The 13,471-nt window shown below is 52.3% G+C and overlaps 1 protein-coding gene across 1 annotated transcript in view; it reads right to left on the reverse strand.

Moving 5' to 3' along the window:
* The window catches only part of clpb (ClpB family mitochondrial disaggregase), a 94,712-nt gene extending 81,825 nt beyond the window's left edge, over positions 1-12,887 (reverse strand). The window contains 3 exon segments of the mRNA XM_067985600.1: positions 471-557; positions 9,230-9,281; positions 11,999-12,887. Of these exon segments, the coding sequence (XP_067841701.1) occupies positions 471-557; positions 9,230-9,281; positions 11,999-12,794 (935 nt within the window). The 5' untranslated portion in view covers positions 12,795-12,887.
* Between the last annotated feature and the right edge of the window lie 584 nt (positions 12,888-13,471).

A 13,471-nucleotide genomic window follows, 5' to 3' on the forward strand; every position in this document is an offset into this window, starting at 1 on the left:
ATTGGAGGAGCGCAGAGATCTCGGAGGGCTGTAGGGCTGGAGGAGGGTTACAGAGATAGGGAGGGGGCGAGGCCATGGAGGGATTTGAAAACAAGGATGAGAATTTTAAAATGGAGGCGTTGCCGGACCGGGAGCCAATTTGGTCAGCGAGCACAGGGGGTGATGGGTGAACGGAACTTTCTAGTCCAGTAACACAACCATTACACTACTGTACCCAATTTGCGGGCCTGGAGCTTAGGGAAGGGCTGCTCCCAGCACTTTTTGCCTCAGTAGCGGATAAACCATCGATCGAGACACCGCTAGTACCAGCAGCGCGAGGTAGATTAACGGGGACAGACAGAGGACGGGGAGTTACACTTTCCACAAGGTTCCGTGCCGCACACCTAGGAGGCCCAGGAAGGCACCCCCGGACCGGGGTGGGGTGGGGTGGGGTGGGGTGGGGGGGCGGGAAGGAGATCGGCAGATCCTACCTGTGGTTCTTGTTCATGGCTGCGACCATCAGTGGGGTCCAACCCAGCTTGTGCCGATGTGAGGTGGGGACACCACTGGACAGCAACCTGCAGGAAAGGCAATGCAGCGAGGTCAGTGCGGTAACGTGAGCACAACTAAATTACCCAGGCCCTTCCCCACCAACCCCTTTCACCAATGGACACGACTCCGTTACCCTACTGGTTACGTTACTGGACAAGAAATCCAGACACCGTAAGAACAAATCCCACCACTGAATCATACAGTATGGCCATTCGGCCCATCGTGTCTGAGCCGGCCCTTTGAAAGAGCTATCCAATTAGTCCCACCCCCTGCTCTTTCCCCGTAGCCCTGAAAATTTTCTCCCCTTCAAGTGTTTATCCAATTCCCTTTTGAAAGTTATTATTGAATCTGCTTCCACCGCCCTTTCAGGCAGCGCATTCCAGATCAGAACAACTCGCTGCGTAAAAAAATTCTCCTCATCTCCCCTTCTGGTTCTTTTGCCGATCATCTTAAATCTGTGTCCGCTGGTTACCGACCCTCCTGCCACTGGAAACAGTTTCTCCTTATTCACTCTATCAAAACCCCTCATGATTTTGAACACCTGTATTGTTCTCAAACGTGGCAGTGACCATGAAGCTGTCGGATTGTTGTAAAAACCCAACTGGTTCATTGATGCCCTTTAGGGAAGGAAACCTGCCGTCCTTACCCGGTCTGGGCCTATAGGTGACTCCAATCCCCACACCAACGTGGTTGACTCCTAACTGCCCTCTGAAGTGGCCGAGCGAGACACTCCGTTGTACCAGGGGCAACTAAGGATGGGCAATAAATGGCGGTCTTGCCAGCAACGCCCACATCCCGAGAATGGATTAAAAAAAATAAGACATTTTTAAAAAATCAATTTGTGCAGCATCTCCTACAAATGAAATCTTAAAAAAAAACTATACAAATAACTAATTGATGGCCGGGAGCTGCACGGTTACTTATAACAGCAAGAGAGTGGGATGGGGAGCAGGCGTACTGGAGGCAGGCACGGGGACACGGACGGCCAACGATTCAGTGAGAAAAATGGTTAACAATCCGGAAAGGTGACAAGCAGCAGATTCCCTAAACGCAAACCATTGGTGGCGGGACACAAGAGGCGAGACTAGGTCAGTCCCGATGGCACACACACGCCTGCAGCCAGGTCCCGCACGAGGATCAAAGAAGAAAGACGGAGGAACAGGAAGCTCCAGAAGAGGAAAGGGACAGCAGGATACGGGCTGCTGAGATGGAGCAGGCCCCCCCGCGACAGCACTGGTAGACAGGAACAACAACAACCACCTGCGTTTATATAGCACCTTTGAAGTAGTAAAAGGCGCTTCACTGGAGCGATTATCAGACAAAAAATTGACACCGAGGTTACAGAGATCGGGAGGAGTCAGAGGAGATTTACTAGAATGGTACCAGGGATGAGGGACTTCAGTTATGTGGAGAGACTGGAGAAGCTGGGATTGTTCTCCTTAGAGCAGAGAAGGTTAAGAGGAGATTTAATAGAGGTATTCAAAATCATGAAGGGTTTGGATAGAGTAAATAAAGAGAAACTGTTTCCAGTGGCAGGAGGGTCGGTAACCAGAGGACACAGATTTAAGGTGATTGGCAAAAGAGCCAGAGGCAACACGAGGAAACATTTTTTTTACGTGGCAAGTTGTTATGATCTGGAATGCGCTGCCTAAAAGGGCGGTGGAAGCAGATTCAATAGTAACCTTCAAAAGGGAATTGGATAAATACTTGAAGGGAAAATATCTGCAGGGCTATGGGGAAAGAGCGGGGGAGTGGGACTAATTGGACAGCTCTTTCAAAGGGACACAGGCACGATGGGCCGAATGGCCTCCTCCTGTGCCTCACCTACTATGACACCTAACAGCTGTGTTAGACTAGTGGAGGTGGCTGGTTACCTGTGATGTTGACAGAGCCTCCCACACCAGACACAGATGGAGTCCATCTGTCCAATGCTGCAGACTCTGTTGTGTTAAGTGATACTGTTACATTCAGTAGGAAGCCATCTATTGGAGTCACAGATCTAATCCCCCACCCCATACATCTGGCATATCCTATTGAAATAACTTGAAAGTATATAACACACACACACACAAACTCACCAGTGTGATACCGGGACATAGAGGGTTAAGTTATGGGGACAGGTTGTATAAACTTGGTTTGTATTCCCTCGAGTTCAGAAGATTGAAGGGTGATCTAATCGAGGTTTAAAATGATAAAGCGATTCGATAGGGTGGAGAGAAACTATTTCCTCAGGTGGGGGAATCGAAAGCAAGGGGCACAACCTTAAAATTACAGTCAGGCCTGGCCTCGTAATTTAACCCTTTTAGCCCCGGTGTCATTCTGGTGAATCCGCGCTGCGCCCCCTCCGAGGGCAGATACATCCTTCCCGAGGTGCGGGGCCCAGAACTGAACGCAGACTCCGGATGGGGTCTGAGCAGAGCTTTAAACACCTGAAGCATCACTTTGCCCCCTTTGTATACCAGGCCCCCTGAGATAAAGGCCAACATCCCATTACCCTTTTCCAGTTGAATTTTTTGCACCTCTCCAGCCCCCTACCTCCCCGACACTGACACATTGGCTGACCGAGGCCGGGGATGGTCTGGACATCGGTGGGGGGGGGGGGGGGGGGGGGAGGGCCTATTGGGGAGAGGATTTGCTGTAAGATCAGCGAACGGCGATGTTTGATCAGAGGAATCTGCGGCTGATTGGCAAACCAGTGGGAACCCAGGCTGCCATGCGCGCACGGGCAGGAGCTCAGCCGCGATAGCCGCACACGGTGAAATAACCTGACGACACTCGGGTGTTTAGCGCAGCGAGTGAAGGGTGGGTGAAGTACTGGGGTGAGGGGGGGCTGGTGCCTGTGAAACTGGCACCGGATCGAGAGGCAGCGTCTTCAGGGGAGGGAACTTGTATTTTAAAATACTGAATGACGAGGCAGTAGCACTCTCTCTCTCTCACCTCGGAGTCAGGAGGTCGAGGGTTCAAACTCCTCTCCAGAGGCTTGAGCACAAAATCTATGTCGACACTCCCAGTGCAGTACTGAGGGACTGCTGCACTGTTGGAGGTGCCGTCTTTCCGATGAGTCGTTAAACCGAGGCCTGGCCTCCCCTCTCAGGTGGATTTAAAGATCCCATGGCACTATTTCGAAGAAGGGCAGAGGAGTTCTCCCCGGTGTCCTGGGGCCAATATTTATCCCTCAACCAACATCGCAAAAACAGATGATCTGGTCACTATCACGTTGCTGTTTGTGGGATCTTGCTGTGCGCAAACTGGCTGCTGCGTTTCCTACATTACAACAGTGACTACACTTCAAAAAAAAAGTACTTCATTGGCTGAAAAGCGCTTTGGGACGTCCTGAGATCGTGATATAAATGGGAGTTCTTATTTCTTTCAGACAGATTTCGGAAGCACTTCTTCACACGAAGGGGGGTGGGAATCTGGAACTCTCTCCCCCCAAAGAGCTGTTGAGGCTGGGGGTCAACTGAAAATTTCAAAACGGAGATTGATCGATTTTTGTTGGGTGAGGGTTATTAAGGGTTACGGAACCACGGCGGGGTTAAGATACAGATCAGCCAATGAATGGCGGAGCAGGCTCGAGGGGCTGAATGGCCTCCTTATGTTCCTATGTCGCTAGAAAAATAATACATTTTAAACACATAAAACGTCGGTCACCCAGCTCCCCTTTTCACTTCAATTTTTAAACCACACAAGCCCGCTTGCAAAGTTCGGCACGATCTCCTGCCAGATGTCTCCTCTACAACACTTAGCCTCGTCCTTGCCCAGTGTTCTGGGTGAGCGGCCGCGAGACGTCAGTCTGAAACCCACAAGTGCCAGAGGCTATGTTTGAGTTTGGGCTCAGCATGTCCCCTGCCCTCCCCCAGCTCGGAGCACGCTCTGTTTGTCACCCTCAACAGGTGGGTCTCCAGAAACAGAGAAAGACGAGAAACTTGAACTTTTTTTTTCTCTCGTCTCCCCCCCGCCAACTCCCCCTCCCCGTCCCACCACCTCCCCCCCCACCCCAAATCTCTCCGCCCAACAATAGGGAGACTGTCGCTATCTGATTGAAGCCCCGATACCAAACAGTGGCAGTGCAATCTGTTACTGTTTAAAAGGCCGTCCGCTCCCGGACCCTTTTATCACAATGCCTGCGTTTGTGTGAGCTCTGTTTAACCTACAGCTTTCAGAGCATTAAGCTGACATTACTGGGGCACCGGGTCAGGTACTGTGAGCTGGTCACCACTTAACAGTCCCCACACAACACCCCTCTCGCCCCTGCCAGATAGTGACCAACACATTACATTCAGCCCTGCAAAGTACACAGACAACAGAGGGCAACAGTGCTTTACACAGGCAAAGTATATATTGGACAGCTAGTCCAATGGCTCAGTTATTCCATGCACTGCCTGGTGTGGTACAGAGACAGAGAACAACAACTTGCATTTATATAGCGCCTTTAACATAGGAAAACATCCCAGGAGCGTAGGGGAAAACGGAGGCCGAGTCAAAGGAGGAGGTGTTCGGAGGGGTGACAAAAGGCTTCATCAAACAGGTGGGTTTTAAGGAGCGACTTAAAAGGAGGAGAGAGAGGCGGAGAGGTTTAGGGAGGGAATTCCAGAGCTTAGGGCCCGGGCAGCTGAAGGCACGGCCGCCAATGGTGGAGCGATTGAAATCGGGGACGTGCAAGAGGCCAGAATTGGAGGAGCGCAGAGATCTCGGAGGGTTGTAGGGCTGGAGGGGGTTACAGAGATAGGGAGAGGGGGGCGAGGGCCATTGAGGGATTTGAACACGAGGATGAGGATTTTAAAATCGAGGCATTGCCGGACCGGGAGCCAGTGTAGGTCAGAGAGCACAGGGGGCGATGGGTGAACGGGACTTGGTGCGAGTTAGGATACGGGGGCAGCAGAGTTTTGGGTGAGCTCAAGTTTATGGAGGGTGGAAGGTGGGAGGCCGGCCAGGAGAGCAGTGGGGAACTGGAGGAGTTTGCAGAGGCGGGTTGGGGTGAGGCCATGGGGGGAAAGGAGGATGAGAACAAGGATATTAAATTTAATGCATCATAATCTGCAGGAAATGGGAGGGAGGGGTGAAATCTGGAGTGAGAGGGGGGTGAGGAAGTGATATTAAGCAATCGTTGAGCTAATGAAGTACTTTTGAAGTGTCGTCACTGTTGTAATGTAGGAAACGCGGCAGACAATTAGTGCACAGCAAGATCCCACAAACAGCAATGATACAAATGACCAGATAATCTGTTTTTTTTTTCAGTGATGTTGGTTGAGGGGTAAATATTGGCCCCAGGACACCGGGGAGAACTCCCCCCTGCTCTTCTTCGAAATAGTGGCCGTGGGATCTTTTAGGTCCACCTGAGAGGGCAGACGGGGCCTCGGTTTAACGTCTCACCCGGTAGAACAGGAGTTGGTTAAGAGGCAGACGGGGCCTCATTCCCACAAGTAAAGGAGGTGCAGTTAAAGTGGGAGTTCCTTGGATATGGAGAGAAATTCAAATGAAAACAGGCAGCGGAGAAATCCAGAGTTAACAATACAAACTAAAATCAACAGAGAAAAACATAGAGGGGAAGCAAAAAATACCAGAAGGCTGAGGGCAGTGTGAATAAAGACTAACAGAGAACAACAGGCAATAATAAAGGATTTTATAAACACATTAACAGTAAAAGGGCAGTTAAAGGAAGGGCAGGGCCGGTTAGAAATTAAGAAGGCAACTGATGAAAGATCAGAGCCCAATGCATGAATCCCACGGCCGCTATTTCAAAGAAGAGCAGGGGGAGTTCCCTCCGGTGTCCTGGGGCCAATATTTATCCCTCAACCAACATCACTAAAAAACAGATTATCTGGTCATTTATCACATTGCTGTTTGTGGGATCTTGCTGTGCGCAAATTGGCTGCTGCGTTTCCTACATTACAACAGTGACTACACTTCACAAATGTACTTCATTGGCTGTGAAGCCCTTTGGGACGTCCTGAGGTCGTGAAAGGCGCTATATAAATGCAAGTTCTTTCTTTCTCTGGAGTGGCCACTCAGTTGTGTCAAAATGCTACCAGCGGTTCAAGAAGGCGGCGGCCCACCACCCCCTTCTCAAGGGGGCAACAGGGGATGGGCAATAAATGCCGGCCTTGCCAGCGACGCCCACATCCCCGAGAATGAATAGAAGAGCTGTGAAGCCGCCCACAGTTGAATAGACCGCCGACACTCGCTGTTGGCTCGCGCAATGAAGAGTGGGCACTCGGGGGAGGGCATTGGGAGGCCTGGCTAATTGGGAGAGAAAATTGGGATTAGGGAAAGGAACGACGCAGGAGCAGAGTAAGACTCCACGGAATCTTCCTCTCCTTCAGCGCAGGGGCCGCCGCCACCTGGTGGTAGAGGGAAGGTAGGACGAGCACTGCTGAGACTTTCAAACCAACTCCAACAACGAGAGACAGAGCGAGACAGAGAGAGATAAAGGGAAAAGAGAGAGAGGAACATGGAGATAGAGGAAAGCAGGCAGAGAAAGGAAAGTGAGTGAGAAAGGAAAGCAGGGAGCTACAGACAGTAAAGGGTAAGCAGAGTGAGCATGTGAGAGACAAAGCGAGACAGACAATCAAAAATAAATAAGAACATTTAAAATTTGTTGCAAGATTAAAAGATAAATATTAAATTGAAACCTGTGTAGAACAAATCTGATGGATTTTAAGAAGCCAAAAATGCTGAGAAATCTGTTTTCAAGTGGGGCCCAGTTTCCATGTCTGTGTACCCAGGATCGCGTCCAGTGCCATCGGTGTACCCAGGATCGCGTCCAGTGCCATCGGTGTACACAGGACCGCGTACAGCGCCATCGGTGTACACAGGACCGCGTACAGCGCCATCGGTGTACACAGGACCGCGTACAGCGCCATCGGTGTACACAGGACCGCGTACAGCGCCATCGGTGTACACAGGACCGCGTACAGCGCCATCGGTGTACACAGGACCGGGGTGGGGGAGGAGAGGGAGAAAAAGATAAAGGAAAGAGAAAGAAAACAGAGAGAGAAAGAGAAAGGAGAGAAAGAGAAAGAAGAAAAAGAAAGGAGATAGACAGAGAGGTGTATGTGTGAGTGTATGAGTGTGTACATGAGTGTATGAGCATGAGAGTATGTGTGTGTGTGTGAGAGTGAGTGAGTGAGTGAGTGTGTACATGAGTGTGTGAGTATATGTGAGTGTGAGTGAGTGTATGGGGTCGCAGGGCCACCTGCTGGTGACGCTCGGATCCTAAGTTGCATCGTCACTGACAGAGCCGGATCAGTGCGGGGGCCGGATCCCCGACAGGTCTGGAGTTTGGGACGGTCTGAAGGAAGCTGCCTGCACGATCAAAGAGGCGACACGGGCCGGGACTGGACGAGAGCAGCTCCCAAACACCTGGTGAAGGTGCAGCTCGTCCCTCTCGAGATTAGGGGGCAAGCAAGAAGAAAATGAAGAAATAGCTCCCCCCCGACGGCTTGGCTGGTGATTGCTGTACACAGTGAGCCAAACCAGCAATATCCCAGGTTCCATCTGCTCACATGATCTCAGCTGAACTGGCAAGAGGGGCTGTACAAGTGACCGCTCCCTATCTCTGTAACCTCCTCCAGCTCTACAACCCTCCGAGATCTCTGCGCTCCTCCAATTCTGGCCTCTTGCGCATCCCCCGATTTTAATCGCTCCACCATTGGCGGCCGTGCCTTCAGCTGCCTCGGCCCTAAGCTCTGGAATTCCCTCCCTAAACCTCTCCGCCTCTCTCTCTGCTCCTTTAAGACGCTCCTTAAAACCCACCCGTTTGATGAAGTTTTTGGTCACCTGTCCTAATATCTCCTTCTGTGCCTCGGTGTCAAATATTGTCTGATTGCACTTCTGTGAAGCGCCTTGAGACGTTTTTACTGCGTTAAAGGCTCTATATAAATGCAAGTTGTTGTTGCTGTTCTGATTGAACAGGTAAATGAGCAGTATTCGGTAGGATCAGTAATTGCAATCTCTTCGCCACTCTCTCAACATCGTAAACAATCTCCTAATCCAGAACTGCTTCTTGCAATAGTTTCTCGCACGTTACGTAACCCAGGATACCAGGCGGCGCCCAAATCTCCACCCTCCTCGGACGGAGGGCGAGAGGTCAACTCCGAGACGCCCCAGCTGTCCGTCTCGCAGCCCTGACCCTCGGCTCCGCCTCACACACCGCTGGCAATCAAAGCCTCGACACCAAAAATTGAGAACAACTTGCATTTATATAGCGCCTTTAACGTAGTAAAACGTCCCAAGGCCCCTCAGAGCAGCGATTATCAAACAAAATTTGACACCGACCAAAAGCTTGGTCAAAGGGGTGGATTTTAAGGAGCATCTTAAAGGAGGAGAGAGAGAGGCGGAGAGGTTTAGGGAGGGAATTCCAGACCTTAGGGCCGAGGCAGCTGAAGGCACGGCCGCCAATGGTGGAGTGATTAAAATCGGGGATGTGCAAGAGGCCAGAATTGGAGGCGCGCAGAGATCTCGGAGGGTTGTAGGGCTGGAGGAGGTTACAGGGATAGGGAGGGGGCGAGGGTCATGGAGGGATTTGAACATGAGGATAAGAATTTTAAAATCGAGGTGTTCCCGGACCGGGAGCCGATGTGGGTCAGCGAACACAGGGGGTGATGGGTGAACGGGACTTGGTGCGAGTTAGGATTGAGTATAGGTCGGTATTTGGAGGTGTGGTGTTACGGAACCCCGTCCCGCGCACTCTGCCTACCTGCTGACCTCGGATACGTTGCTCAATCGGGCAGCTTCCAGCAGGGCTTGACCTGGGAATAAAGCAACAGAGAGTCGGTCACACGGCAAAGTAACAGGACCGTACCCAGCGGTGACAGACACAAAAAGACCGAGGTCCACCTGGCTCGCCTCCCACCATCCTGGGGGGGGGTCCCAAGATACAACGATAATGGAGCTGTTGACTAATCAGAGCAACCAATCTCCAACAACAGTCCCAGACATGAGGCGAGGAAAACCCCCAGTGGTGGAGAGCTTTGGGAACCATAGGTCCAAAGTCATCTGTTCTCCCGAGCCTCCTACACTCACCACACGTCATGTCTCGAATTACTCGTACACTGTTCCCAAAATGTTGGTTTCAGAAAGAAATCTCTCAAATTTGCATTTGGATAAATGGTAACTGCTTCCACCGTCTCCCCAGGGAGCCTGTTCCACGGATTGATCACTTGCTCACAGCACGCAAGGCGGCCATTCGGCCCATCGCCTCTGTGCCAGCTATCTGAAAGAGCTATCCCCTTTGTCCCTCCCATTCCCCTGCACTTTCCCCAAAACCCGTTTTAGCTTTTTTCTGTTCAAATATTTATCCACTTCCTATTTTGGATTCTGTTTCCACCACAGTTTCTGGTTGAACATTCCATCCCGTAAAAGCCTTCTGCATGAAAATAGTTCCTCTGAGCTCTCCCCTTTGTTCTTTTGTGATCTGAGCTCAGATTTAAACCCTCGAGATCCTCACCAACCACTGGAAATAACTTTTCTCTATTTGCATTATATACATCTCAGAATTTTAAGCACCTCAGCCCGATCGCCCCTTAACCTTTGTTCTAAGGAGTCCCAGTTTATAGAAACATAGGAACAGGAGTAGGCCATTCAGCCCCTCGAACCTGTTCTACTATTTATGGCTGATCTGTACCTTAAGTCCATTTACCTGCCTTTGTTCCATGTCCCTTGATATCCTTACCTAATCTATCTATTGATCTCAGTCTTGTTCCAATTGACCCCCAGCATCCAGAAGAGAGTTCCAGAAATCCGCTAATCTTTGTGTGAAGAAGTGTTTCCTGATTTCACTCCTGAACGGCCTGGCTCTAATTTTAAGGTTAAGCCTCCTTGTTCTGGATTCCCCCCACCAGAACAAATAGTTTCTCTGTATCTACCCTATCAAATCCCTTTTATCGTTGTAAACGCCTCGATTAGATCACACCGTAATCTTCTATATTCAAGGGAGTACAAGCTTACAGTCACTTACAGTCCTCTTCACAGTTAACAACACTCCCACAAGTGTTTTCCACAAAGCTTGATAAAGTACATCCTATACTCAAGTACAGATCCTTTATACAGTCCCAACAACAACTTGCATTTATATAGCACCTTTAACATAGTAAAAAAAGTCCCAATGCGCTTCACAGGAGCGTAAAACAGACAAAAATTGACACCGAGACACATACGGAGATATTAGGAAAGCTTAGTCAAAGAGGTAGGTTTTAAGGAGTGTCTTAAAGGAGGAGAGAGAGAGGCGGAGAGGTTTAGGGAGGGAATTCCAGAGCTAAGGGCCCAGGCAGCTGAAGGCACGGCCGCCAATGGTGGAAGTGGGGGATGCACAAGAGGCCAGAATTGGAGGAGCGCAGAGATCTCGGAGGGTTGTAGGGCTGGAGGAGGTTACAGAGAGATAGGGAGGGGGGCGAGGCCATGGAGGGATTTGAAAACAAGGATGAGAATTTTAAAATTGAGGCGTTCCCGGATCGAGAGCCAATGTGGGTCAGCGAGCACAGGGGGTGATGGGTGAACGGGACTTGGTGCGAGTTAGGATACGGGCAGCAGAGTTTTGGATGAGCTCAAGTTTATGGAGGGTGGAAGAATGGAGGCCGGCCAGGAGAGCATTGGAATAGTCGAGTCTGGAGGTAACAAAAGCACGGATGAGGGATTCAGCAGCAGATGGACTGAGGCAGGGGCGGAGACGGGCGATGTTACGGAGGTGGAAGTGGGCAGTCTTGTGATGGAAAGGATATGGGGTCTCATCTCAGGGTCAAATAGAACACCAAGGTTACGAACAGTCCGGTTCAGCCTCAGACAGTGGCCAGGGAGAGGGATGGAGTCGGTGGCCAGGAAACGGAGTTTTTGGTGGGGACCGAAGACAATGGCTTCAGTCTTCCCAATATTTAGTTGGAGGAAATGTTCGCTCATCCAGAATCGGATGTCGAACAAGCAGTGTGACAAACCAGAGACAGTGGGGGGGTCGAGGGAGGTGGTGGTGAGGAAGAGCTGGGTGTCGTCAGCGTACATGTGGAACCTGACATCGTGTTTTCTGATGATGTCGACGAGGGGCAGCATGTAGGTGAAAAATAGGAGGGGGCCGAGGATAGATCCTTGGGGGGACTCCAGAGGTGACGGTGCAGGAGCGGGAAGAGAAACCATTGCAGGAGATTCTCTGGCTACGAATGGATGGATAAGAATGGAACCAGGCGAGCGCAGTCCCACCCAGCTGGACCACGGAGGAGAGGAGTTGGAGGAGGACGGTGTGGTCAACCGCGTCAAAGGCTGCAGACAGGTGGAGAAGGGTGAGGAGGGAGAGTTTACCACGGTCACAGTCACACAGGATGTCATTAGTGACTTTGATAAGGGCCGTTACAGCACGGGGGGGAAACCTGATTGAAACCTGGAGAGAGGGGCACGGATTTGGGAGGCGACAACAGGTTTACATCTTTTCAGTCCAAACAACATTGCTCGCCGCCATTGCGTTACGGCTGTGATTACTTACCGTCTGACCTGGAGGTTTTGCCGGAGCAATAAACCAGAGCAGCTGCCAGGGTGCAGAGACCGGCCGAGGCCCCCGGACCCCAATCGGCCCCAGGACCCCAATCGGCCCCAGGACCCCAATCAGCCCCATCCTCCCCCGGCCCGCACCGCCTCCCCGCGGCCACACACTCAAACTGCAGGCCATCCACCGGCCGGCAGCGACACCCAGCGGCCAGAGGTGGGAAGTGCGCTCCGAAAATATAGGGGAAGCGCCACCGCGCGGCCGGAGGTCGGGACTGCAGCTCGGACCCTGGTGAACAGCGCCGCCCCGCGGCCGGAGGCTGGGACTGCAGATCGGACCATGGTGAACAGCGACGCCCCGCGGCCGGAGGTCGGGACTGCAGCTCGGACCCTGGTGAACAGCGCCGCCCCGCGCTCGGAGGTCGGGACTGCAGCTCGGACCCTGGTGAACAGCGCCGCCCCGCGGCCGGAGGCTGGGACTGCAGATCGGACCATGGTGAACAGCGCCGCCCCGCGGCCGGAGGCTGGGACTGCAGCTCGGACCCTGGTGAACAGCGCCGCCCCGCGGCCGGAGGCCGGGACTGCACCGCCCCACCGGCTCCTTCCCCCGAGGCCGGGCCCGCGCTCAGCAGCCGCCGTCCAGTCACCGCGCCTCCGGCTCCCTTTGACGCTCCGTTGCCGCCCGGCGCTCCTAGCGCGAAAGCCGGCGGCCGTCGCCACCCGACTCCGCTCAAACCCCAGCGGGCCCGGAGGTAGCGCGTTACCAGGGCCCGCGCCGTCTCCTTGGAGACCGCCATCGTGCCGTAAAAAGCAGATTTTTGTTTTGCCCACAGCCAACCCACGCTCCCACTTTACGACCGGCGCCGAGAGCGACAACAACAAGATGGGACTGCGCAGCCGCGGCCTGCCCGGTGCACCCTGGGAACTGTAGTTCTCAACGGTGTGGGCGGGCTCAACGTCACTTCCCGTTACGGCGCGAGAACTACATTTCCCAGCAGGTAGCGCGGCGCGCAGGCGCATGGCCGGCCTGCAGGTGCATTCTGGGAGTAGTAGTCCAAGTCAGTCAAACCCATTCCCAGGAGCCCGGATGTCCAGTCAGTCCCAACACCTGATCATTTCTGTTTGTGTGTTTGGGGGGTTTTGTTTTTTCCACTCCCTCCACCACCGGCACACCGTGTCGGCCACATAATAGGAACAGGAGCAGGCCATTCAGCCCCTCGTGCCTGCTCCGCCATTTGATAAGATCATGGCTGATCTGTGATCTAGCTCCATATACCTGCCTTTGGCCCATATCCCTTAATACCTTTGGTTGCCAAAAAGCTATCTATCTCAGATTTAAATTTAGCAATTGAGCTGGTATCAATTGCCGTTTGCAGAAGAGAGTTCCAAACTTCTACCACCCTTTGTGCGTAGAAATGTTTTCTAATCTCGCTCCTGAAAGGTCTGGCTCTAATTTTTAGACTGTGCCCCCTAC

Source organism: Heptranchias perlo, chromosome 6, assembly GCF_035084215.1.
Source record: "Heptranchias perlo isolate sHepPer1 chromosome 6, sHepPer1.hap1, whole genome shotgun sequence".
Taxonomy (NCBI): domain Eukaryota; kingdom Metazoa; phylum Chordata; class Chondrichthyes; order Hexanchiformes; family Hexanchidae; genus Heptranchias; species Heptranchias perlo.